The sequence below is a fragment of the Tamandua tetradactyla genome, chromosome 24, assembly GCF_023851605.1.
Source record: "Tamandua tetradactyla isolate mTamTet1 chromosome 24, mTamTet1.pri, whole genome shotgun sequence".
NCBI classification, from domain to species: Eukaryota; Metazoa; Chordata; class Mammalia; order Pilosa; family Myrmecophagidae; genus Tamandua; species Tamandua tetradactyla.
In genome coordinates, this window is record NC_135350.1 from 10024948 (window position 1) to 10052477 (window position 27530).

The following is a 27530-nucleotide window of genomic DNA, read 5'->3' on the forward strand; positions in this document are numbered from 1 at the left end:
GACTATGTTTCATAATGTTTTTGATTCATCTATTAGTCTTTCACTCTTGGAAACGAGAATAACAGGGTACACATTTCTAAACCTAACAGTCGTTGGTAATTTAAATGATTAAAAAATTCTATGGACATGGACTTTGTTATAATACACGGCAGGCCCCATCCTCCCTTCAACCCCCACCTCCAAACCACATCCTAAGTTAAGATGTCAACCTCAATTTTGTTTCACTGCAAGTGACAAGGGAGAAAAAAAGGATACTTTAATACCTAATCAGGTACTGTACTGGTGTTCTGAGCTGGGGGGAAAAAATCAAATTACTTCACTGGGTTTGTCAGCTCTATTGTTAGCATAGTCAAGTGGCCCTACAGCAAAGAGACAGGAGAGCTAAGAGAAAAGAGGAGAATTCTAATCTGCTTTTTCAAGGCTCTTGGTCAGAAGTAGAGCAATTCAGATACCCCTGTTTGAAAGCAGCAGGACAGATTTGTTAGAAGACAAAAGCTCCAATTAGTATTTTCCACACCCTTTCACAATTTTCTCTACTGCTTCTGGCTCTGAAACCCTTTATGCCAGGGCCTTTGTGTGGGCAAAGAGGCGGCTAGCAGGGCAGGGAGCAGGGCAGGGGAGGGGAGGGAGGGAGGCTTGACAAGATGGCATGCATGGACCTCAGGATGCCCCCAGGTCTTCCTGCAGAAGTGAAGCAGTCCCGGGGGAGGACTGCTGAAGACAACACAACCCTGCGGACCAGGAAGCGGGCAGCTGGAGGGAGCCTACCTGAGTTGACTGAGATTCGGGCCTGGCGAATCACCACCTGGGGGGCAATGGGTGTTGCTGGCTGCAACCTGTGGAGCCCTTTGGCGACCTGTAGGAGGTTGCTGGAGACATCGAGCTGGTATAAGAGCCGGTCCATTAAGAGCACAATAGCAGCGGCGGTAGCACAGTCCTGAGCGAGGATGGACGCTTTCAGGCACGCCTGGAGGAACCGTCAAAGGACATAATCAACCAGACAGGAATAGAGCCTGACAGAAAGAGAAGTCCATCTTAGGAGCACCCTTAGACTTTCAAGTATTTTGATTAAAATGACAATGAAAAACCTATAGTTAGGAGACGAAATGTACTTTCTTTGGTTAGTGGAGCAAGAGATAATAAAAGTCCAGTTCAATTGTGGGATAGAATTATTTCACACGTTCTATTTTCCCCACTGCATTTCCAAAATTTTACAACTGATAAATGCATACACACGATTGTTAAAAATTCAAACAGCACCAAAGCATAGAAAGTAAAATATTCCCTACTTTTTATCCTTTGTTTTCCCCTCTCCTCTGAATCTAATTCCCTGATAATGGTTCAGGAGAGATCCTTCTAGAAATTCTTCTACCCTTTTACGTATTCTTAGACATTAATTGATTCCTTGATTTGCCTTTTCCTTCTCTTCCTTTTCTGTTTCTTCTCTTCTTTCTTATATAAGTGAGATCACACTAGATACATTGTTTGCTGCTTGCTTCTTTCAGTTATCATTACATCTTTTTTTTTATCATTACATCTTGGAGCGCTTTCTTCATCAGTTCATAACACTCTATTTATTGCCTGTATTTTAGTTAAGAAGAAGTATAGAATTTTAGGCAACATTTTAAATTTTATTTGTATTATATCTGGTTAATAAATAAAATAAAAACAGGAAAAAACAGGTATGATATGGAAATGTAACATAAAGAGTAAGGAGTAGAGATAAAGCAAATTTTTATGTAAAAACAGCATCATCTTTTGGTCTTTTAAGGTGTTATACTGAAGACAGCTCAGGTTGTGCATCTCATAAAATAAATGAGTTTATCACCCAAAAGTACTGTCTCTGTTTACTAATCTAAATCAAGCTGAATGTTTTCTGGGTATTTTAACTCACTTTGGAAGCTGAGGAAGCATTGTAAACAGTGCTCATTTTCCTATTACACCATTACCACACTGTATACCGCTTTCTTCACCACGTAATTGTAAGTACTAACATTTATAGGCCAAAACTATGTGCCGGGCACAGTGCTTAAGTGCTCTCCCTTAATAATTCACTCAATACTCACAACACTCTTAGGAGGCAGGTTCTCTTATTATACCCATTTTACACATGGGTAAACTGGAAACACGGAGAGGTTAGATAACTAGTCCAAAACTACATGACTTGTAACAGAGAAATGGGGTTAGAACACAAGAGGTCATGGTCCAGATCCCACATAACTAATCCCATGTGGTTTAATTCCATATTTAGAAAGCTGGAGGAGGATGTTAGACCAGTGGAATTGAATTGAGCGTTCAGAAATCAACGCATATCTGTGGCCAATTGACTTTTGAAAAGGGTGCCAAGTCTACTCAAATGGGAAAGAACAAGTTCTTCAACAAATGGTGCTGGGAAAACTGGATTTCCACATGCAAAAGAATGAAGGTGGAGTCTTACCTCACACCATATACAAGAGTCAACTCAGTCAGGAGGGGTCAGAGACTTAAATATAAGAAGCAGAACTATAAAATTCCTAGAATAAAATCTAAGGAAGCATCTTCAGGACCTTCAGTCATGAAATGGTTTCTTAGATGTTACACAAAAAGCACAAGCAAAACATGAAAAAAAAAAGATAAAATAGGACCTCATCAAAACTAAAAATGCTTGTGCCTCAAAGGACTTTATCATGAAAGTAAAATAACAATATATTAGAAGAAAATATTTGGAAACCACATATGCAACAAGGGTTTAATATCCAAAATATAAAAAGAAATCCTACAAACAACACATTTAAAAAGTGGACAAAAACTCGAATAGACATTTTTCCAGAGATGTATACAAGTGGCCAAAAAACACATGAAAAGATGTTCGACATCGTTAGCCATTAGGAAAATACAAATCAAAATCACAATGAGATACCATTTCATGCTCATTGCAGCAGTTACTATTTTAAAAATTGGAAAAGTACAAGTGTTAGAGGGGATGTAGAGAAATAGGAACACTTAACCATTGTTGGTGGGAATACAAAATGGTACAGCCATCATGGAAGACAGTTTGGAGCTTCCTCAGAACATTAAGTAGAACTATCATATGACCCAGCAATCCCACTTCTAGGTATATACCCCAAATAATTAAAAGGTGGGACTCGAACAGATATTTACACAGCAATGCTCATTGTGGCATTACTCACAATTTCCAAAAGAGGGAAGCAACCCAAGTGTCCATTAACCAACGAACGGATAAATAAAGTGTAGAATAAATACGATAGAATATTATTCAGCCATAAAATGGAATGAAGTTCTGATACGTGTGACAACCTGGACAAACCTTGAAGACATTGCGTTGAGTGAAATAAGCCAGAAACAAAAGGACAAATATCATATGATCTCATTGATATGAACTAATTAGAATAAGCAAATATAGGTTATAAGGGGCAGGGGTGGGGGTGGGGATGGGGAATCAAGGCTTAAATTGTACAGAGTTTCTTTTTCAGGTGATGGAAAAGTTTTGGTAATGGATGTTGGTGATGGCAGCACAACACTGTGAATATGACTAACAACACTGGATCATTTATTTGGATGTGGTTAAAAGAGGAAATTTTAGATTGTATATTTGTATATTATATTTGTTACTAGAATAAAATTTTTAAATCAGAGCATAGACTGTACAACACAAACAGTGAACCCTAATGTGAACTATGAGCTACAGTTAATAATACAATGATAAAAATATAATTTCATAAATTGTAACAAATGCACCACACTAATGCAAGGTGTTAATAATGGGGGTTGGTAATGGGAACTCTGCGTTTTATGCATGATTTTTTTTGTAAAGCTACAACTTCTCTAATAAAAAGAAAAAAGCTGAAGATTTGAATATTATTATCTGTTACTCTCAGTTATGTTAATAAATACATATATGCAATAAAAGTTGTTGTTGTTGATATCTAAGTATGGTTTAAGTTAACAAAGAATGTAAGAGAAGATACGTTTACATTGAGAGAAAGTGATTCCTGCTTTTCAAAATCCATCCCTGAAACAGTTCTTTTTCTTTAACATGGGCAGGCACTGGAAATCAAAACCGGGTCCTTTGGCATGGCAGGCAAGCATTCTTGACTGCTGAGCCACCGTGGCCTGCCCTCTTTTTAGTTTTTTATAGCAATATTATAAATTACTCAGTTAACCCAAGATAATAACTATAGTGACAATAAATCCTTTGTAGTGAGCAGTTGCCTCCCCCTGCCCCTTATTTTTTTTCACTCCTCAATCTTGAGAGATTTGGGATGGAATTCGCTGTGGTTGCTTCCAGCTGAGGAGGGACGTATCCATTACGTGGCAGAGGAATGGAATAATTTCACTTGCCATTGAAGATACTCCTTGCTTTTAGGATGGGGCTGATCTATTCTTTTTGCTAGTTGTCCAGGGCAGGCCAGAAGAACTGGAGAGTTACCACTACCTTCTGGACCTGCAACAGTTCTTTTAGAGTTTTAATTTGAAGCATGTATATCTGTAAGTAAAATTGGACTAAACTTAAACATCTGCTCCGTTTCAGGATTCTATAGGACTTATTCACCTGCTTGAATTCTGGTTATACATATGCTCGTGTGTGCGATACCCAATGTACTGCATAACATTCATACTTTCTTGAGTACATCAGTCAGGTAATGACTACCAATAACCACCGCATTAATACTTGCTTTTTTTCAAGCTGATGCTTTTTTAACTCATTAAGGCTTTTAGCTTATTGATGTGTTTATTAAGTCTGGAAATGATCATTTGCACTTGTGGTTATCCTTTTGTCCTAAACCAATCATTGTTCTTATTTTAAGAGAGGTGTCAATTGTGAAGGGGGAATACGTCTCTCCTCTTGAAGTTTCCATTCATGTGATGGAAGCTGAGTTACTGTCGCACTCTTAGCCTCCCTCTATGTCTTTACTCATTCTGCCCCACGGTAGGTGGAGTGACTAATCTCATTGGTAAATCTTGGAAGAATAAACTGGGCATGCACTGCTTAGCTCCTCCTCTTTTCTCTTGGGAACAAGGGGTCTACAGGAAACAGGAATTTGTCTATGCTCTCCCATATGAGTCTCATCTAGGAAACCAACTTGCATGGGGTGCTCTGCTTAACACAGTATTTTCTATGACAGTAGCAGACCCTCTGTGCTCTAACACTAAACTATATACATTTGCCAACAACCTTTATCAGAGTAAAGACAATTGATTTCTTGTCTCCCTAACTCTTTTATTTCCCAACTTTTCAGAATCTAGGAATGGAAGAACTAAGAAACTGTATCTGTCAGCATTCTCTAGAGGAACAGAACCAACAGGAGATATCGATGAACATGAGATTTATAAAAGTGTCTCGCACAACTGTGAGGATGCAAGAGTCCAAAATCCATGAGACTGACAACTCTGATGAACGTCCGCAATGAACTCCACAGAAGAGGTTGGCTGCCTGAAGAAGAAATGAAAATTCTCTCTTCTCCCTTAAAGGTCTTCAGCTAATTAGATTAAATCCAACTGATTGGATTCTTGCATTGCAGAAGACACACCCTTAGTTGATCAGAGATGTCATCAGCCACAGACATAATCAACTGACTGATGATTTAATAATCCAGCCTTCTGGTTTATTAGCCAGACATGAAATGGCCTTGCAGTAATGGTTAAGCCAGTGCTTGCCTGACCAGACAACTGGGCAGCATCACCTGGCCAAGTTGACACTTGAACCCAAATTACAGAAACACAGAAAGAATTTCCTAGTTGCTTCAGGATATGAAGAAGCAGAAAGTGGAGTGTAGTTAAACAACATTAATGGATGGCACCAGAGCGAAGACCCAAGAAAGGTGATTGAATTACCCCTTCATGAGTGCTGTTCTTAGAATTACATGACTCCTTTATTGTTCCATGTGCATCTTTACAACAATGCACATACTCTTTTATGAATATGGTTGAGTGAACTTAATTTCTTCCAACCCAAATGCACTAAATAAACTATAATGCTCAAAACTTCTATTGAGGCTTGTCAAGTAAACCATTAAGCTGAAAAATACAAGTTTCAAGATGAGAGCAATTCAGTAATTTGACATTCATAAGATATAAATTCAAGTATGGAAAATAAATTAATGTTTTTATGTATGCCCAGCTCTGTCTAAAAAAGCCAGTCTCTGAGTGAGAGCCCTTCCAATGCTAGGTACATGCAAATATAGTCCTTTGGCTTGCAATTCCAGCTGCTTATCTACAGAACTCGCAGCTTCTGCCACTGCCAGCCTCCCTCATGCTTTTGCTTAGAAAGAAGAACCCTATTGCCATCACCCTGCTTATTGCTATGTGTCTTGGAGGGCACTCAGCAAGCCTCAGTGATTTCTCTCCCTTTGATGGTGTACTTTGGTGCCTACTTGATCTTTTGGCTCTGCTCTCCCTTTTCATAGGTGCCCCACTTCAGTTTCATAGTGACTGCAGTACCTATTTGTGATGCAATGTTTTTAGAGGCAGGCTATTCTCCAGAGATGATTCTCTACCTTTCCTCACTGATAATAATGACTTCTATTTGTAAAGCACCGTCTAGTTTTTGGAATATGTTCCTACACATTATCTTACGTAAACTTTATAGTAATTATCAAATCCCAGTAAGGAAGGAAATTGAGGCTGAGCAGCTAAGGGATGTTTAAAATTACAGTCAGTAAAGATCAGAGCCAGGTGGGAACTCCAGTCACTTGAGAGTCATTTTGTCTTGTGCTTTACCCGTGTGTTCTGATCAAGATGACCTGGAGCAGTGTCTACTCTGGGCATAGGAAGCCAGGTGTTCTGAAGCTCAGGTTGATGAACCTACTACTCACTACAACCAAACAGTGGCTCTAAGAAACTCATATCCTTCATTATGATGAGAAAATTATAAGAAAAAAATAGGAGCAAATTCCGAGTGAAAAAAAGCATTCTTTCTATGTATTTAAAAATGAGAGTAAGGAAGAGAAAACTTCCCAGGAGATGGCATTCAATTTCAGTGTTTTGAAATCCTCTAGTGAAAGTTGATGTCATGGAGAGCAAATGATGATTTGATGATTAGCTGGTGATTACTCCAACTGGATGCTCCTCATGGAACTCCGGCGAGGTTTTGCAGGTATAACGGTGCCCTCTTTGAAGCTCCTGAGTTGAGGAGATGGAGCTAGGAATCTGGGGAGGCCAAGGTAGGTAGAGTTTGTAGGGCAGAAGAGAAGGAGAGAACCACACAAAGTCAATGCTCCAGCAATCTGCAGTGGGTCCCCCTTGGGTCTTCAGCAGAATGCTGCTCAGCTCATGCCTGGAAAGCAACCCCCTGAGGCTGGGGGAAAGATCACCTGTAAGGAAGGAGTAGAGGAAACAATCCTCAGGCCCCATGCAACTCATGTTTCCATCAGCCATAGTGGAAAATCTTGTCATCCACAGGGTATGGGACAGAATATTCAGATGGCATTTCTTCAGAAATCAGATGAAATCAGCCTTAGACATATGACCGCTCTTGTCTTAGTTTGAAAATGTGAAAGCAAGCCTTGGAAGGATCAAACTGCTTCCTAACTTGACTGAGCCCAGAAAAAAGCTTAAGGCTATTCACAGACATTTAATGTCTGAGATAAAACCAATGCGATCTGGACTTGTTTCCTGACTGTACCCTTTACTTACATGGCAAGTTACTTAACCTCTCTGAGCCTCGATGACCTCATCTATGAAATGTGGATAATTATCAACTTGCAGTGCTGTTTCAGGAGTAGAGGAAATGCTGGTAAAATGCTCAACGTAGAGCTTGGCACTCTGTGTGTGCTGAATAAATGATACGAAACACTACAAATTAGGAAAAAGCAGCAAACTCGCTCATTTTTACTCTCTCGTATGACAAAATGTCAACAGTAGGCAGAGGCAGGCTCCTAAAAGAAGTTTTAATAGAATTTTCATTAGAGTAAAAAGGAAATAATAAATCATGAACATAGCATCTACCAGGCTAAACTTCTCATTTCTTTTAATCTCTTCTCTCTACCAACACCGAGGAGGGATGTTACTGGAAACTGAGAAAGAAACAAAGGAAAATGAGCAGGCTCTATGGCACTTGGGGAAGGAAAGCTGGCTTTTGAAAGGAAGCCTTCTTTGCACACACGTGCGAGCTTTGGCCATTCCCAATGGAGGAATTCCTCCCCAAGCACCTGTAAACTGATGCAGCAAACACCCTATTCTGCATCCCGTATGAACACGCCATATATTTGAGCGGAGTAGATTGCCTAATCTATTTTTCCCCCTTCTACTCTTAATAGATTGGAACACAAAAGCCTGAGAGAGGGTGACCTGCCAGACAAAAGGGCCTTTCAGTTCCTTGGAAAAGTAGACTTGGAGGAGGATGGAAGGAATCCAAGTGGCCCTATTATTTCCACTTGCACTAATTAGACATTTTTCTGTCAGCTATTGAGCACTGCTGAGAGGCCAAACTCACTGAATTCATTTCTAAAGTGTTTACAGAAGTTTGCATCTGTTTGTGTCTCTTCAGGAGGAAAATAAGCACTTCAATAGCATTGTGGAAAATCTAAACGAAGCATCTCATTCTGGAGGGCCTGGCATCCCTGCAGCTGCATAATTTAACTCCATGCCTGGCGCAAACCTCTCGCATCTCTCTCCAAAACCTAACCATGCAATATACAGAGAAGTCAGTGCAGGAGAATCTTTTCTTTCTTTTCATTTTCTTTTCTCTCCGCCTTTTGAAATGGCGGCATGCTGTGCACTACACACAGATTTAGGTGGATCTTATTCTCCCCGCCCTTCCCTCGTGTCTCTACCAGCTCTCTGAGAAATTAATACCCACTTTCATTTGCTGCCAAGTGAGGGGATAGTAAATTCCTCAGCAGCAAAGCAGAATACATCACCATCCTGGGAATCTCCCCAAAATATTCGCCGGGGGGAGCACTCTGACATCAGGAGAGGAATGAAAGAGGCCAAAGAGTACGGCAGGGGAGGCACACTAAAGAGAAAGTTTCCCTACATGGCAAAATGTGCCTGGGTTGTGCACAATTAGATTAACATGAAAGAGAACCCATCTCCCTCCCCCCAACACCTAAAATAGAAAGAAAAAGAAAACAACACAAAAACCCTAACCCCCTGACTACATGGGTAGTGCCTTTGAAATGCATATTGGTCTACATGGAATTTAATTCAGGATTCTTTTTTTTTCCTGGGTTTTCAGGGTTTACGACTGACCTACCATCACAGAGGACTCAAAAATGTGATCTTTTAGTGAGTATCAGGATAACAGAATTTTAGTGTTGGAGAGAACATCTTATAGCTCAAGTTAGAAAATGAACAGGAATTCTATTCCTTTATCTTTCCTCAGAGACCGATGTAAGGGGAAGATTCTCTTAATATCCACCAAATTATGTTACTTATGCAGAGTGGTTATGTTTAAATAAAAATATATCGAGAGTGTACTGAATTTCTAAGGAAACAGGCTTACAACACACACACACACACACACACACACTACAGTTGTTTTTTCACATCTATTTTCAAGATGAGAAATACGGGGTTCTAATTGAGTTTATGGCACAAAGGGAACTTCATGGCTACGAAGCTGAGTCAGGTGGTAAAGGAATTAAACTCAACAATGAGATTTCAATACAGAGATGATTGAAAAAATGCTAAAGAGCCTTTTCTAAGTGCTTTTGCAGAACAGCAGCCAGGAAAAGTGTGTGCTGTTTTCATGGTTCCTTGCATTAGCGCTAGCCCCTCCCGATGCTGAGCAAAAAGTTTGGGACCCAGCTATGGGTTCAAAGCCGTGATGTGTTCACAGCAATGACAATGGCAGCTGTTCTCAATGGGGGCTGGGTGAGGGGGCTCAGAATCGTAGCCATCTGGCATTGTAATTGGCAGGAACAGTGTAAAGGAAAATTATTGCTGCATAGCAAATTGGGAGATTGGAAAAAGGCAGGGGAAAAGGGGGGAATGTCCTGAGGTGAAGAATTAGCAGAATAAACAAATGAAAAGTGATTGACGCCTGCATAGTTGTGCACTGACAGTAAAACCAGAGCAAGAGGAGACTGATGAAACTGGGCTTCTCAAGGTCTATGGAAGGCTAAGAATGACGTGCTCCATATTTTTCTTAGCAATGAAATGTGAGGATGAGAAGGAAAGAGGAAAAAACGGAACTTTCTTAGGTTCCTTACCCAGGGTCTGTTAACATTTCAATTGCTTTAAGTTCGTTTTACTAATGGAAAATGCAGATTCGGACACTTTTGGGAAACAGTTGTAAGCTTTTTCTCTATCACAGCACCTAAAGATTATATTCTGGGTCATCTCTGCTCTCTGTCCCTCTCTCTCTCTCACAAATCTACTATAGACGGAGTTTCGGTTTTCTAGTAAAGAAAGCAGCACCAAAATAGACAACCACCTAAACAAGACCCTTGTGAGCCTTATGATATCTGTGAGCAGTGGTTCTGCATGCCTTCCTCCTCTTCTGGACCCCAAATTGCTATGGGATCCAAAAGAGGACCCCATAGCCTCTAGTCACCATCCTTGGTGGTCTCACTATCCATGTTGATGATCCATCTAACACACCAGTCTCTCTTGCCCATAACCTCCTTATCTTCAATGACCTTGTCCTCCACCCAACCTCAGTCACCCATTCTCAAGGTCATTCCCAGAACTTGCCATTCGACAGTGTCACAGCCTGAATCTCAAGTTAGGTATTCCATTCTCAGACCTTTATCTCCTATTCTTCTAGTTCCCCTCCATTGTAGCCCAATCCCAACAATTCTGTATCTTTTTAAGGAATACAATCCATTGACCCTATTATCTCTATGCTATCTCCCAAATCACCTCATGTCCTCACTTGCCTCCTTAAATTCTATGGTGCATCAATATAATGACTTTTAAAAAAGCATACTATGTGTATGGTGTGTGAATATATCTCAATAAAATTGCATTTAAAAAAGGCACACTATGTCCCTTTTTGTCTCTGTCTGACAAACTCTATGTTCATTGTTAAGGGAAAACCTTGGCCTCACATTAGAATCACCTAGGGAAAATTCTAAAAATCTAGAGACTCGAATGATACACCAGACCAGTTCAATCAGAACCTCTCAGAGTGATATCAAAGCTTTAGTTTCTTTTAACCCTTCCCATGTGATTCCGTTGTATAGCCAGTGTTGAGAATCCGGAGCTAGCCTAACTTTCTAGGCTCATTTTCCACCCTTCACTGTCTTTTCTGAGCCAGAGATGGAATGAGTTATCTAATGGGGCAAGCCTGGCTCAGACCTTCCTCTCTCCTCTTTTCAAATCTTACCGTCTATCAAGAGGGTACGTCCTGGCCCGATTTTCTGCAGTGATGGAAGGGGCTTGCTAGCAATGAAATGAGTCTGGAGACTTTTCTACTGGAGAGTGAAAAATTTTCCAACACCCACCTAAACCTACATTCTCCCATAGTTTAAAATAATGAAAGTTGCTCTTTTTAATCCATCTTTCAGTTGCTGCTTCCGTGGTAGGGAAAGATAAATGTTGTTTATTGTAACCTAAAATCCCCAAATGATATCTAATTCTTTACTTAGTCTGAACTTTTATCAAGGTAGGTAAATAGGGCTGGAGAAAAATATTCAAACATGACAATTGGTATCACTTTTTTATCTCATTATCCATATTGATGATCCATCTAACACACTGGTCAAATGCAATTTTATTGAGATTTATTCATACACCATACAATCCATTCAAAGTATACAATTAATGATTCATAGTATCATCACACAGTTGGGCACTCACCACCATGATCAATAGTAGAACTTTTTCATTATTCCAGACAAAGAAAGAAAAAAGAAAAAAGAAAACCTCAAACATCTCAGACCCCTTATCCTCACCCCTCTATTGACCCCTAGTATTGCATTCTACCCAATTTAAAGACACACAATAAAGGTAAGTTAACTAGGACAGTGTAGTATTGCCAGAGAAAGATATATATCAGTGAAACAGAATAAAACATCTGCAAGTAGATGCATACAAATATGGGCCACAGACTTTTTTTTTTTTTTTTGCTATATGGCTGTACAATCATTATCAAAGATCAGAGCTACTGGATTACAGTTCAACAATTTCTGATATTTCTTTCTAGCTATTCTAATACACTAGAAACTGAAAAGAAATCTCTGTATAATGGGTCAGTAGTCATAATCGTTTGTTAAATTCTTATTTCTCCATTACATATGCTGCCTCTCATTTAATCATGGGCATTAACCATTTTAACTACTTCATGCTGGAAATGGGTGTTGACCTATGGAGTAGAGGAATGAAACTGGTTGATGTACTTGGAGAGACTGGTACCTCTGGGTTTCAGGGCTTATCTGGCATTGGAACAATCTAGAGACTTTCAGTTTCTGAAAAAATAAATTTGGTAAGTAAAACATTCATAGAGTCTTAGATAGAGCCTAGTAGGGTTTTCAGGGATACTGTTGGTTGGGGCTTGACAATTTATAATATCTGGCTGCAGCTTGCATGAGAGTAATTCCAGAATGACCCCTCAACTCTATTTTTTTTTGTATACACTAAAATTGCATCTACGTAAGGAATTTAAAGAAATGCCGTATATGTTTACCCCTTAGAGAAGAATATTTTTTCTTATGTGACCCAAAGTTTGAGAAAATTGCCAAGCAGAGCAACTTTCTAAAACCATAGCATTCTTAACGAGTCGGATGGTATGATCAGGCCTGAGTCTCTGTTTTATCTATTACATTTCTCTTCCTACCCAAAAACCAATGACTCTCCACTTCTAGGAGGGAACTGGTAGCTCTCACCCTGGCTGAGTGTAAGAAAAGAGGCACTTGCCTCTCAGAACTGTGGATCTCCATACAACTTAAATCTCAAATATAATCACATATAAAACATAAATGAGGTTGATAGCAAATCAGGATTTTCCAAACAAATAATAGATACCAGGATCCCTACTTTAGAGATCTTTCTTTTTAATGGGGGCTTCTGTTTGTAAGATGTTGTGCCAGTCTGAAAATATTATGTACCCCAGAAAAGTCATGTTTTAATCCTGATCCAATCTTGTGAGAGCAGCCATTCTATTAATCCTGATTCAATATTGTAGGGCACAAACTTTGATTAAAATATCTCCACAGAGATGAGACATGCCCAATTGTGGGTGTGACTTTTGATTACATGGAGATGTGACTCTACCCATTCCAGGTGGATCTTGATTAGTTTATTAGAATACTTTAACAGAGAAAACATTTTGGAGAAAGTCAGAAATGGCAGAAATGACAGAGCTGACAGACAGAGGGCTGACAGAAACTTCAGAGCCAACAGAGAAAGCAGAGATACAGATGTCTGCAGATGCTTGGAGCCCAGTAGACATTGCCATGTGCCTTCCTATGAGATGTCAATCAAACCAAAACCTGGAGAGAGCCATGGGAAACCAAGAGATGAAAGTCCATCCCAGAGAAGCAAAGTGAGGAACCCCCGTAGGACAGAGGCGGAAAGCAATGAAGCCCAGGTGCAAGGGACCAGCAGATGCCAGCCATATGACTTCCCAGCTGACAGAGGTGTTCCTGACCCAGGGGCCTTTCCTGAGTGAAGGTAACCTCTTGTTGGTGTCTTAATTTGGACACTCACTTCCTTAGAACTATAAACTTGTAACTTATTACATTCCCCTTTACAAAAGCTGTTCCATTTCTGGTATACTGCATTCCGGAAGCTTGCCAACTAACAAAGATAAACACAGGGTCCCGGTGTAATACGGCTCCTTGTCTCCTAATGTCACTTCTACAGATGCTGGGAGGAGCAGAAGCGGGTAGACATTGGACACACAAGCAGATACCAACATTCCAGTAAGCTTCCCTATGTCCTCAGAAGGCCCATGGAGTCCTGCTTTGGGGACTTATGAAGGTTCTGCCAGCCTTGATTAGTGCCCAATCTGACTGCTCTCAGCTTACCTGGGCACACATTTTTGGTAGTTCCAAGAGAGCTTTGGAGCACAGCCAAGAAATGGTTAACAGATCAGGAAGGAGAATTAAAGAATTTTGGAAACACGTGCTTATTATTATTCTAAAGATTCACACTTTTCTGAGCAATGTACACAAAAATCTTACAGGAAGTCATTTTTTAAAACACCAGACTACCATTCCCCAGACTCACTGCCATTCAGATGACAAATCTGAGCCAGGCTCAGATGTTCTGGTGAAAACTGTGTTCTAATATTTCACCATTTGAGAGTTTTATGCTTGCAAAATGAGAAATGAGTTCCTTTATGAAGAGGGAAATGAATGAAGGTATATGCATGGGCTTCTTTAGTTTGTTTGCTGCAACCTGACAAAATTGAAATGATCCCATATACAGATGTTTATGAACCTATCCATGTGTCTTGGCCTCTGCATGGTTGACTAATTGATTTGTAAATCAATAAATCCCCTTTATAAAAGCCTTTCATTTCTGGTATATTGCATTTTCAATGGCCTAAGTGGTCATTAAAACATCTAAATATATAAGCCAGAGACATGCAAGGTCCAGATTAATTATGGACATGACCATCTAGAGATTAAAACAAATTAACATACACCACTTTTGTTGCTTAAAAGCATGGTCCTGGGGCTAGGAGGGACTGAGTGAGCTCACCTATCCCCTAAAGTCTGTCCCTGAGATGGCCTCCTAGGAAGTCCAGGGAGTTCCTGAAGATCAGGATAGAATTATAGATCTTCAAGGCGGTACTAGTTTAATCTTCATCACTTTGATGATGTCCACCTGTGTCACAAGCAGGAAGGCTTTGCCATCTGTCTGCTCTTTCTTGAAGCACTTGGCATACTCTTCGTAGCCCAGAAGAGACTATACAAACTCAGCCACCTCATCATTGTCTATCAGGCCACTTCACCTGCCTTAAACAGCCATGCCTAGAAGCAACTTACAGTGGTGCTCTCTGCTGAAGGGAAGGACCCAGAAAGGGTTGGCTGACAGGGTTGACATGAAGATGGACTGGTGCAGTGCCTGCTGCGTCTGTTCAGCTGAGTATTCTCCAAAAAGATTATCAAGTCAGTATCTTCTTTTCCTTTGATTCTCAAAAACTTTGCCTGCTGTACAAGTCTGGGTTGGCTGTTCACCTTTTCATGTTTTCCATCTCAACTCTATTTGAAATCTCTTAGCCACTGAAACTTTATTTTGCTATATTTCTTTTCTCCCTTTTGGTCAAGAAGGCATTCTCAACCCCATAATTCCAGGGCCAAGTTCATCCCTGGGAGTCATGTTCCACAATGCCAGGGATATTTAGACCTCTGGAAGTCATGACCCACATAGTGGGGAGGGTAATGATTTTATTTGTAAAGTTAGCTTAGAGAGAGAGAGGCCACATCTAAGTGACAAAAGAGGTTCTCAGAGGGTGACTTTTAGGCTTAGCTTTACCAGTGTAGATAATTTTCATAAGGACAAGCCTCAAGATTGAGGGCTTGACTTATTAAATTGGGAGTCCCTAATGTTTGAGAGGATACCCGAAATTCCTCAGGTGGGGAAAAGTAATAGTTCCACATTTCTCCCTAGTCCTTCAAGGGTACTGATTTAGTTTGTTAATGCTGTTGGAAATGCAATATACCAGAAATGAAAGGCTTTTATAAAGGGGATTTATTGATTTACAAGTCTACAGTTCTAAGGTCATAAACATGTTCAAACTAAGGCATCCAGAGAAAGAAACCTTGACTCTGAAGAAAGGCCAATGTTTGCCACGTGGGAAGGCACATGGCTGGCATCTGTTGGTTCTTGTTCCTGGTTCTATTGCTTCCAGCTTCTGATTCCAGTGGCTTCCTCTCTTAGCATCTGTAAGCCTTCACTTAGCTTCTCTGGGGCAAAACTCTGGGTTTCATGACGTAGCTTAGCATCTCCTGGAGCCAGAGATTTCTTCTCTTCAGGTTGTTGCTACTTCTTTGAGTCCTTGCTTAGCACCCAGGGTACGTCTGTCAGCATTCCAAGCATCTCCAAATGTCTGCATCTCTGTTGGCTCTGAGCTTTCTCCAAAATGTTTCTCTTTTTAAAAGAACTCCAGTAAACTAATCAAGACCCACCTTAAATGGACAGAGACACATATCCATCCAATCAAAAGATCATGTTCACAATTGGGTGTGTCACATCTCCATGGAAATAAATCTAAGCAATAGGTGTAGCCCCACAAGATTGGATCAGGATTGAAAGAAAATGGCTTTTCTGGGGTACATAACAGTTTCAAACTAGCACAGGGACTTTGCAAATACTTCTTTATTTTCTGCTGAAAATACACTGGAATGTATAGAGGTATTACCTTAACCTGTTCAAAATAGTAAGATCTCATTCTCTATTCTAGGTTCCTTGTAATTAGGTTGGTTAGATAAATTGAACTGACAAGTTAAATCAGATAGTGCACTAAAGAAAATTTAGAGTTTGGACAAAATAAACATCTCTTCCTTTGGTCTCACATAGAAATTGAAGCTTTGAAATGCAGACAATATCATCCTTAACCCTGTATACTGATTTACTTTAGTCTTAACCAGATCCATTTCATTCAAACCTTTAACTGAAGTCTGATCTCTTTTTCAGCTTCTTTAACAGTTGTTGTATGGAGTAAAGCTGGTTTTCAGATCTGCAAAACTCTAATTCTGAGCCTCAGATGTCACAAAGATACCCAAAGTTCCAGGTAACTAACAGGTTATACACACAGAGCACAGCATCTCAGATTTTATAAAATAACAGTTAAAACTCAGAAATAGATGTGTTGCTGTAAGAGATTAAAATCTAGAAACTTTTACAATGAGCCTTATTGAACACTCCTTACTCCTTAATCATCAATTGCTCAATCTCTGCCCACTTTTTATCCCCTGATAACCTATGCTCTCACATTCAATTCTCAGAGTTTGCTCAATATAGTTCATATTAGTGAGACCACAGAATATTTGTCTTTTTGTTGCTGGCTTATTTCACTCAACATAATGCCCTCAAGGATTATTCATCTAGTTGCATGCCACACAATTTCATTCCTACCTGAAGTTGCTCAATATTATATATGATATGTTCATATCATTATAAATGTATAATATATATATATATGTGTGTGTTTGCCTTTCTGTTCATCAGTTGATGTACCCTTAGGTCTAACCCATCCATTGCAAATCTGGTATCCCTCAATTTCAATTTATGACCATAACCTGAGGTTGGCCTTCAGCATGTCTAGCAATCCCAACTACACTTACACTTTCTGTTCTATTCCCAAACTCCAGGACCCGTTTAGTCTTCTGACTCTCAGTTGATGCCCTTGTTTCTTACTTCACTGAGAAAATAGAGGGAATGAGAAGAGATGTTATTTCTCCTTTTACCCAAATTTGCTGACTCTTTCACATTGGAACCCTATGTGCTCCACCTACACTTGTGTTGGTATGTCTAAGGACATCCTCCTCATTTATATACTCAATTTTAGCCTTTCTCTTTTACTGCAGGGCACTGTGGCTTTAAACATCTCCTCTCTTTTCTGCATCATTAATTCTTTCCTCTTTACTGAATCATTCTATTCAACATATATATACTACATTTTTCCCATATTAAAAAAATCCTCTTTCAAGCATATATCGCTCTCTAACTCTTGTCCAATCTCTCTGTCGCACTATGTGGCCAATCTCAAAAGAGTTGTCTACATTCACAGTCTTGACTTTCTTATCTCCCACTCTCTTTTCACTCTATAGCTTTCAATATCAACACTCCACTAAAGTTACTCTTTTTAAGATTGCCAGTGACCTCCAAATCCAATGACGATTCACTAATTCTCATCTCATTCAAACTCCTAGAAGCATTTGGATGAACCAATCAATTTCTCTTTTTTTCCATCATGTGGCTTCTGGGATTCTACACTTTCCTGGTTTTCTTTCTACTTCACTGGCTATTCTTCCTCAGTCTTCTTGCTGGAGCATCCTCCTTTTCCTTGTGTCTGAATGTTGAAGGTCAGTTTCAAGATGGCTTCTCTTCTCCATAGACTGCCTCATGGCTTCAAATCTTATCTCTGTTGATGAATCCCAAGTATAAATACTATCCTGGGTCCCTTTGCTGAAATCCAGACTTGTATTTGGGTGCCTAGACAATGACCCAACTTAGATATCTATTAAGTAACTCAAACTTAAGTTTAAAATGCAACTTTTTATTTTCTCCTCCAAATTTATTCAGTGTTCTTGTCTTAGGAATGATACCCTATTCACTCAGTTGCTTAGGACAAAAGTTTGGAGTCATTTGTGACTCATCTCATATACTACATCCAATCCACAAGCAAATCCTTTTAACTCTACTCTTAAAAAATACACAGGATATGACCACTTTTCACCTCCCCCAGAACTAAGACATCCGTCTGAGCCACTACTGTCATCTTGTTTAGATACCTAACTGGTATCCCCATGCTCGCCACCCATAACCTCATCCCACACAGTGTATTCTTTACAATGCAGGCAGAGTGATCCCTTTAAAATATAAATTAAATAGTGTCAATTACCTGTTCTTGATTTTAATGTGGTTCCCCACTACATTTCAAGTGAAATTTAAATCTGTTATCATGCCTAACAAGGCCCTAATGATAGTGCCTCTGACTACCTCATTGAGGTATTTCTTCCATCTTCTGCTCTCCAGCCTCCCTGTTCATCCTCCAACAAATGAAGCATGTGCTTCTTTTATCTTTTCATTTGCTGTACTGTCCCCTGTTCGGAATGTCCTTCCCTTAGTTATCTCAATGGCTTCCAAATTGTGGGAGTATGTACCTAGTGGTATTGGGGGAGTAACTCTCACGAGGAAGTTCAAACTCTCTGGCTCAGAAACATAGTATTTGGAAATTTAAGTTGTTTGTATTCTTTAAGAGGTTGCCTAAATAAGGTAATGAATAACTCTGAATGTATATTACAGTCATTTTTCAAAGTCCTAATAACAAAATTCAGTTAGAGCCTTGATTACTGTATTTGATCTTAACTTCTGTCTGGTCTTGCTTCATAACTGTAATAATCCTATCTGTCCCTAAACCATGTTTTTTTTGTCACTAAGTTCCTCCAATAATAATAGCTAGTATTTGACAGGCACTCTGCTAAACATACTGTGTAATCTACTCATTTAATCCTCCAAACAAATCAGGGAGTAGAAACTATTATCATTATCAGTTTAGAGGTAGGAAAATGGTGGCCAATAGTTCAGATACCTTGTCCAAGATAACAAAACTAATAAGGAACAGTATTGGATTCAAACCCAGGCAGTCTAGCTCCCATGTTGGCTTTCTTAATCTCTATCTATACTGACTTGATATAAAAGAACAGTTTGGACCCCATTGTTCTGAGGGCTCCTTATTTGTTCTTAAAGTAATAATTACCAATGAGAGATTTAAAAGCCTAATGCTGTGTGATGCAATTTAACAGCTATTTGTAACTAGAGAAACACATGGAATTGATTTGTCACTTCATAACCTTAGAATCCAAAAGAACCACATTCACATAAGTACAGCAAAAATAAATATGTAAATAAATATGGTAGAAAGATTCATAGTAAGATTCTTAAATAGTGAGCTTCCATAATTTATTTAAAATACAATTCTATTATAAATATTTTATTAATGACCAGGAAGATATTTAAAAGTATCCATCAGCTGTACAATTAAAATCAGGAGTGATGTTCCTTGATTCCAGGTTCCTGAGTCTCATTAAGGATCCAATAGATCAGACTCATTGGAGAATATGATGGAAATGTATTTGTAAGAAGTTGTCCTTTCCCCATTCCCCTCTTCCCCCACAAACATCCCAGGTAATTCTGATTCAGTCAGCCCAATGACAGCTACTTGGAATCTCTGGTATAAATCATTTAAATCATAAGCAGGTCGAAGATGTGTGCATTTTAAGCATATGTGCTGGCTTGAACATGTTTATCTACCCCAGAAAAGCCATGTTTTAATCCTAATCAGCCTTGTGGGAGCAATGGTTTCTTCTAATCCCTATCCAGTACTGTATGTTGGAAACTTTGATTATCTTATCTCCATGGAGATGTGACTCAACCAATGTGGGTATTAAACTTGATAGATGGAGAATGTGTCTCCACCCATTCCAGGTGGGTCTTGACTGGTTTTACTGGAATGCTTTAAAAGAAGAAGCACTTTGGAAAAAGCTAGAAAACAACAAGAGAGAAAGCCAGGAGATTCTGAGAGAGCAGAGAATGACATAGTCACGAGAAGCAGAGAGTCCACCAGTCAGCGACCTTTGGAGATGAAGAAGGAAAACACCTCCTATGTGCCTTCTCACTTGAGAGAGAAACCTTGAACTTCATTGGCCTTCTTGAACCAAGGTATCTTTTCCTGGATGCCTTAGTTTGGACACTTCTATAGACTTGTTTTAATTGGGACCCTTTCTCGGCCTTAGAACTGTAAACTTGCAACTTATGAAACTTCCCTGTTTAAAAGCCATTCCATTCCTGGTATATTGCATTCCAGCATCTAGCAAACTAGAACAGCATATAAGGTAAAGGTTTAGCCTTCCACAAAGGGAAGTTGTCATAGTTCCGTGCTCAAAGCAATAAAATGTAAAAGCTTCTGAGAGAGAGGGTTAAGAGTCTGACCCCATGTCCTTTAGAGTTCTACCCAACAATGGCTCCAAAAGCCCCAGAGATTTCAATTTATTGTACAATGTCAGTGGAAATAAGTCATGCCTGGTATGACAGGAGGTTTTCAATAACAACAAAAGAAGGATTTTGTTCCTGGTCTTTGCATGGTGAATAAATGTAAAAAATTTCTAATAAGTTATAATACTTTATAAAATGTGAGAGGTTATGCACATATATGGAAAAAAAGTTAATTTGTTGAGACTATTCTCATAAAGAAGCAAGTCTAATCAGTTACTAGAAGGAGACATTGTGAGAAAGTATAAGGAAAAAGGCTTTGGTTGCACTGAGGTGCTACTTGATTTTGGGCAGGTTACTTTTTAAATTTCTACTTCCTTATCTATAAAATAAGAATAATAATACTCACCACATAGATTACTGAGCAGACGAAGAAAAATATTTGTAAATTGCCTGGCATTTAGTAAATGCTCAATAAATAATAACTTACTCTTTTGAGAGTGGGTTAGGGGTAGATCTATGAACTCAGTCTCTGAAATTGCAAAATACAATGAAAAGTCTGAAAATTTCAATTGATATTTACTAATGAGAAAGAAATTAAGCTTTTTTAACGTTAAAGAAATGGATTGACACCAGCCCTTGTGGGTCTATATGTCAGATAGTTACTTATCACAGATAGGACGTGAAGAATTCGTCACCATTGAGGGGCTGAAGATCAGAACTCATTCATTGGTCTGTTTGCAGTTTATTGTACTGCAGTTTATATATACCTGGTTGAATAGATTTACAGATAATTTTTATCATAAATAATAGCTACTTTAGAATAATTCATACTGAGAGGGGGGAAGATTGTAAAATCTCAGGGCAAAATTCTTTAAAGAATGGTCAAATTTAAAGAGTCCAGACATTTTTGTGTGATAAAAAGATGAGAGTTCCAAATCTGCCAATCTTTTCTGTGATAAGTGGCTGACTACAGTGTGTTACCTAACAGGCATTTTGAAAAATATTTAAATAATGAGGGTTGTAAGTGTTTTCATCAATGTGAGTCTGGTATTAAAAATGAAGTGTCAACACCTACTCTTTGAGACCAAAGAAGGAAAGGTTTATTTTGTCCAGAACGTAAATTTTCTGTAGTACATAGTCCAGCTCCACCTGTCTGGACAGCTCATTTAAACAATCCATTTAACCATTTCAAACACAAGGAGCCCAGAATAAGAATGAGGGCCTTTAATCCTGTATAGCTTAATGTAATGCCTGGATACATCCAAGAGTATATTAAGCAGATAATCAAAAAGTATTGGCAAAGTCCCTTGAGGGACGGGAAAAGCAATACGGAACTATTAAATTGTACTACCAGGAAAACCCTGGATACTGTGTCAAACATTAGGGACAACCAAATCAATAGGCCAAGTCCTTGATTTGCTTGCTCTGGTGAAATAGATGTATGTAGGGGAGAAAATAAATCTATTTATGCCTGTCAGTCACGTTCGGAGGACCTCTTTTGTTACTCATATGTGGCCCCTCCTTCTCCCTAAGCCCAACCCTGCAAGTGGAAACATTACCTCCACCCCTGATGTAGGCCATGACATCCAGGGATGAAGATCTGCCTGGCAACATGGGAAATGACTCCCAGGGATGAGCCTGGCCCTGGCACCATGGGATCAACAATGCCATCCTGACCAAAGGGGGAAAAGAAGTGTAACAAATAAGGTATTAGTGGTGCTATGCAAACACAGCCTAATAAAGAAAGGACTAATTCCAAAAACCTATGAATTTGTGGAGCTTATAAATGTTTGGTTTTTGCCCTCGTGAATCAGGCAAGTTTGTTTTATTCAGCAGGGTAGGTGATTATATATCCTGAAAGAATGGTAGCAAACAAAGGGATTGGCAGAGAGGGGATGGCCTGGGTCGTTGTCATCAACATTATATGTTGCAGAGAGCATATTCGGTTGAATTCTATGAAACTATCAGTATTTGATTTTTGTTGGCATACAAAATAGAATTTTCATACAGTTCAATTTAATATACACAATGCCAAGCACGTGATAAGGACCAAATATATGGAGATAAAAGTGTTGTGTAAACTCCTTATTAATTTAAATACACAAGATGTGGGATATGGTGATATTTTGACTTGCTCATGGGAATGAATACATCTTTGGGATTTATTATTTGCTGGAGGCCATCCCCTTCTTTTGTCTGTCCAACACTTTGAATTGTTCATTTTTTGTTGGAATTTTTGAGTGGGATGCCCTGCCCACTTGTCTCAGTCCAATCAGCTCCTCCAGGGCTTGGCTCAGCTTTCAGGCCTCATTATGGGACGCATGGAACCCATGGCATAGGGTTAGCCCTCATCAAAAGGATACTTCGCATGCCTGATTCTGTGGCAACCAAAGTTTCACTGGTAGAATTTTAAGGACAATCCACAATTTTAATTTATCTTCCATTGAAACTTGAAAATAACTTATTAAAGGGGCAGTTTTTGGCATGGTTTTGGAGCAGGGTTTAAATCCTTGGTGATTTTAATCATACTCTATCGTATAGTCTGAAAATACAGAGGCCTTGGGGTTAATATTTATCTTTTGAAGCTTCTGTTCTCTTGGTACCTCATTTTCACTTATCAAATGAAATTTATTTGTGAAGAATCTAAAAATTTTATCTAGCTTCTTTTCAAAACAAGAGCTATAATGTTCAGTAGAAGAAATTAAAGTTGTAAATGTTGATAAGAGAAAATTAAGCAATTTCTGTTTTAATTAACTCTGTTCTGAGGAATGCATCAACAGAAGGGGGAGAGGGACCAGTTATTAGGCAGCAGAGAGAAAAAGAATGCAACAAAGGATGTCCCAGCCCTACAACAGCCCTTTATAAAAGCCCTACTTAACCAAGTAACTACATGATGAAGAAGGAAACACTGAGCTCATGGTGCTGTGATCTTGTCCCTTGCACTGACTGACCGTGTAACTTAAGGCCACATCTCACTCCCTCCCCAGTTTCCCCAACTATCAAATAATGGGTTTGAAATAGATGATCACTAAATTTCCACCCAGCACTGATGTTCAATAAAGAAATAACCTGTTTACATGAATGTCATATTCTGTGTGTGTGTGTGTGTGCCTGCTAAAATGATCTCTGAAAGCATAGCAAGAGAATAATGATACACAGTTTGTAGAAGGCCATCAGATGGAAAGAGAAAAGAATTGGAATCAAGAATATTGCATTTTGAATCCCTACTTAATAATCAGTGAAAGGATGCATTGTCCAAGTCACTTAACAATTGACTTTTCTATTGTTTAGATATAAGCAGTTTAGTGTTTTTACTTGCTTTTAGCGAAGTGGTGAGAAATGTATATTTTTGAACATATGACCCTATCTAGATTTGAAGACAACTGCTCAACAGACAGTCTTCTTCTTCCCTCTCTTCCTCCCTTCTTTATTAAAATGGTAAGAGATGTTTATTGTGAAGAATCAAAGAAGTATAAAGAACAAAAGGTAACTGGTAATCGCACCAACTTGATGAAAATGTTCATGTAAATTTATTTAAAATCTGCTATAATTCAGGCTTAGTGTTTGTGATGGTTAAGTTCTGGTGTCAACTTGGCCATGTGATGATGCCAAGTTGTCTGGTTAGGCAAGCACTGGCCTGAGCATTACTGCAAGGATATTTTGTGGCTGGTTGGTAAACTAGAAAGCTGGTGTATTAAATCATCAGTCAGTTGATTGCATCTATGGCTGATTACATCTGTGATCAACTAAGGTGGGTCTCCCACTAATGAGACAGTCCAATCAATTGAAGGATTTTAAGGGAGAAGAGAGACTTTTCACTGCTTCTTCAGCCAGCAAGCCTCTCCTGTAGAGTTTGTCCAGGACCTTCATCAGAACTGCCAGCTTCCCAGCCTGCCTTGAGGATTTTGGTCTTTTCCATTCCCATGGTTGCATGAGACACCTTTATAAATCTCATATTTGCTGATATCTCCAGTTGGTTTTGTTTCTCTGGAGAACCCTGACTAATACAGCTTGGTACTGGGAGTAGTTCTTTAGAAATAGAATCTTAAAGATGTTTTTTTCCTATTGGTTTTCTACTCTGATTAGATCAGAGGCTCTAATGGCTATTTCCAATAATCAAGATGACACTAACAGTCCATGGGACAAGTTGGTAAGAGAGATACTTAAAGTATCACCACTAGATTCTGCTAATGGTACACTTATACAAGGCAAGGCTCTGGGTGAGAGTGTTTTTGATACTTTTATGGAGTTTTGCGGAATTAGGAGGTAGAATGATGTTGGGTGGTTGTTGTTAGACATACTAGATACAGTGATGAGGGAAAGGGATGAGCTAAAGACTTCAAATTTGCAACTTAAGTGTCATATGATGATGTAAAAGTTTCCATGTTTGCTCTGAAAGAAAATCTGTTTTCCTATGAACACAGACTTGAGATCTCTGAAAACCAAACACAGAGCCTCATTATGTGAGTAGCACATTTATAACATAAACCAAAATCTTAACTTTGCAGGATGTCTGCTGTTAAAGTAAGGGCTTTGATTGGAAAAGAATAGGATCCCAAAATATGGGATAGGTATATATGACTTGATAATGATGGCGATGGAGAGATGGAACCCCGGGAACCTGCTGAGTCTTTGCTGGATAGACCTGTAACGGATTGCCCTGAGCAAAGAACTTCCCAATCTCCAATCTACTTTGAGGAAGCAGTTTCCCAGACCCCAGTCTGTCCAGAGGAGTCTTCCATTCAATCTCCACCTAATGAGGTTAACCCTTCAGTGCCTGCAAACCCTGTACCCACCTGCCCTGGAAACAGTCCTTGCTCCTCTGTCTGGAGCAACTATTACTGTTTCACAAGGTGAAACTGCAATGGAATGCCCTGAGGTAACTGGCTTGAAAGACACTTCTATTTCTTTTCATGACCCACCCCCATCACCCCTCTTTGCTTCAAGACCTATAACTAGAGTAAAGTCCCAACAGGCCCCAAAAGGTGAGGTACAAAGTATGACCCATGAGGAGGTACACAATACTCCAAAAGAACTGCATGAGCTTTCCAATCAATACAGACAGAAATCAGGGGAATATATGTGGGAATGGATATTAAGGGTATGGGATAATGATGAAAGGAATATAAAGTTGAATCAAGCTGCATTTCATGATATGCACCCACCCACTAAGGAGAGATTCTACATTCAATGTTGTAGTTCAAGGGACTAGAAAGGGCATTAGCAGTTTTTTTGGATGATTGGCTGAAACATGGATCAAAAGGTAGCCAACATTACCTAAGGTCAAAATGCCAGAACTGCCCTGGTATTATGTAGATGACAGGATCCAAAGGCTTAAGGCGATTGGTATGTTAGAGTGGATTTATCATGGAAAACCTGCTTACACACCCCAGGAATGTCCAGAGGACATATCTTTCACCAGCACCTGGAGAAATAAATCCATGAGACTAGCTCCATCTCCTTGAAGAGCTCTGTAGTTGCCCTTCTCTGTAGGTCAGATATTACTGTGGGAACTGCTGTCACTGAGCTGGAATTATTAAGCAGAATGGGGATGACAGGATCCCAAGTTGGCAGAAGCCACGTGGAGACAGTTAATCACCACAGACAAGATGGGCATGGCTATCATAATGGACAGCAGACTCAAAACAGCAGTCAAAATAATCTGACTTGCAAAGATTTGTGGTGTTGCCTAGTAGATCATGGGGTATCTGGAGGTGCAATCAATGGGTAGTCTACTAAATTCTTATTTGAGCTGTTTGAGCAGGAGAATTCTAGGCCAAGTGAACAGAAATCTAATGAATTACAAAAACAAAGAGCCATGGCCCCTTAATCAATTCCCAGACTTGAGACAGTTTACAGACCCAGAACCTTCTCCTTGGGGAAGGTACCAAATTTACACTGTTAACTTACCTCCTAGCCTTCCCCAAGGAGACCTATGGCCTTTTACCAGGGTGACTGTCCATTGGGGAAAAGGAAATGATCAGATATTTGGGGGATTATTGGACACTATAATTGGACACTGACATTATAGTGTCACTCAGAAGTGACACTAATTCCAGGAAACCCAAAACATCACTCAGACCAGTCAAAGTAGGAGCTTATGGAGATCAGGTGATCAATGGAGTTTTAGCTCAGGTCCATCTCACAGTAGGTCCAGTGGGTCCCCAGACCCGTTCTGTGGTCATTTTCCCAGTTCCAGAATGCATAATTGGAATTGACATACTCAGCAACTGGCAGAATCCCCACATTCGTTATCTGACTCATGGAGTGAAGGCTATTATGATAGGAAAGGTCAAGTGGAAGCCACTAGAACTGCTCCTACCTAGCAAAATGATGAATCAGAAGCAATACTGTAATCCTGGAGAGATTAGTGAGATTAATGTCACTTCAAGGATTTGAAAGATGCAGGGATGGTGCTTCCCACCACTTGATTATTCAACTCTCCTATTTAGCCTATGCAGAAAGCAATGATAGTGGATTATTGGAAACTTAACCAGGTGGTGACTCCAATTGCAGCTGCTGTTCCAGGTGTGGTATCATTGCTTGTGCAAATCAAAGCATCATCTGGTATCTGGTAGGCAGCTATTGAGCTGGCAAATGCTTTCTTTCTCAATAGCTGTCAGTAAGGACCACTAGAAACAGTTTACATTTAGCTGGCAAGGCTAGCAGTATACCTTCACTGCCCTGCCTCTAAGGTATAGCAACTCTCCAGCCCCTTGTCACCATCTTGTCCTCAAGGACCTTGATTGTTTCTCCTCCCACAAGACATCACACTGGTCAGTTCATTATACTGATGATATCATGCTGATTGGGCCTAGTTAGCAAGAAGTAGAAGCTACTCTAGACTTAATGGTAAGGCATTTGTGGGTCAAGGATGGGAGATAAATCCAACAAAAATACAGGGGCCTTCCATCCCAGTGAAATTTCTAGGTGTCCAGTGGTGTGGGGCATACTGAGATTTCACCTAAGGTGAAGGA

At 39.5% G+C, this 27530-nt stretch overlaps 1 protein-coding gene across 6 annotated transcripts in view; it reads right to left on the bottom strand.

The window, feature by feature from the left end:
- The window catches only part of ALPK1 (alpha kinase 1), a 147686-nt gene that overhangs the window by 36005 nt on the left and 84151 nt on the right, over positions 1 to 27530 (bottom strand). For all 6 annotated transcript variants that reach the window (XM_077142530.1, XM_077142529.1, XM_077142532.1 and 3 more), the window contains one exon: positions 769 to 967. In XM_077142530.1, coding sequence (XP_076998645.1) covers positions 769 to 967 — 199 coding nt within the window. The remainder of the gene's footprint in view (positions 1 to 768; positions 968 to 27530) is intronic.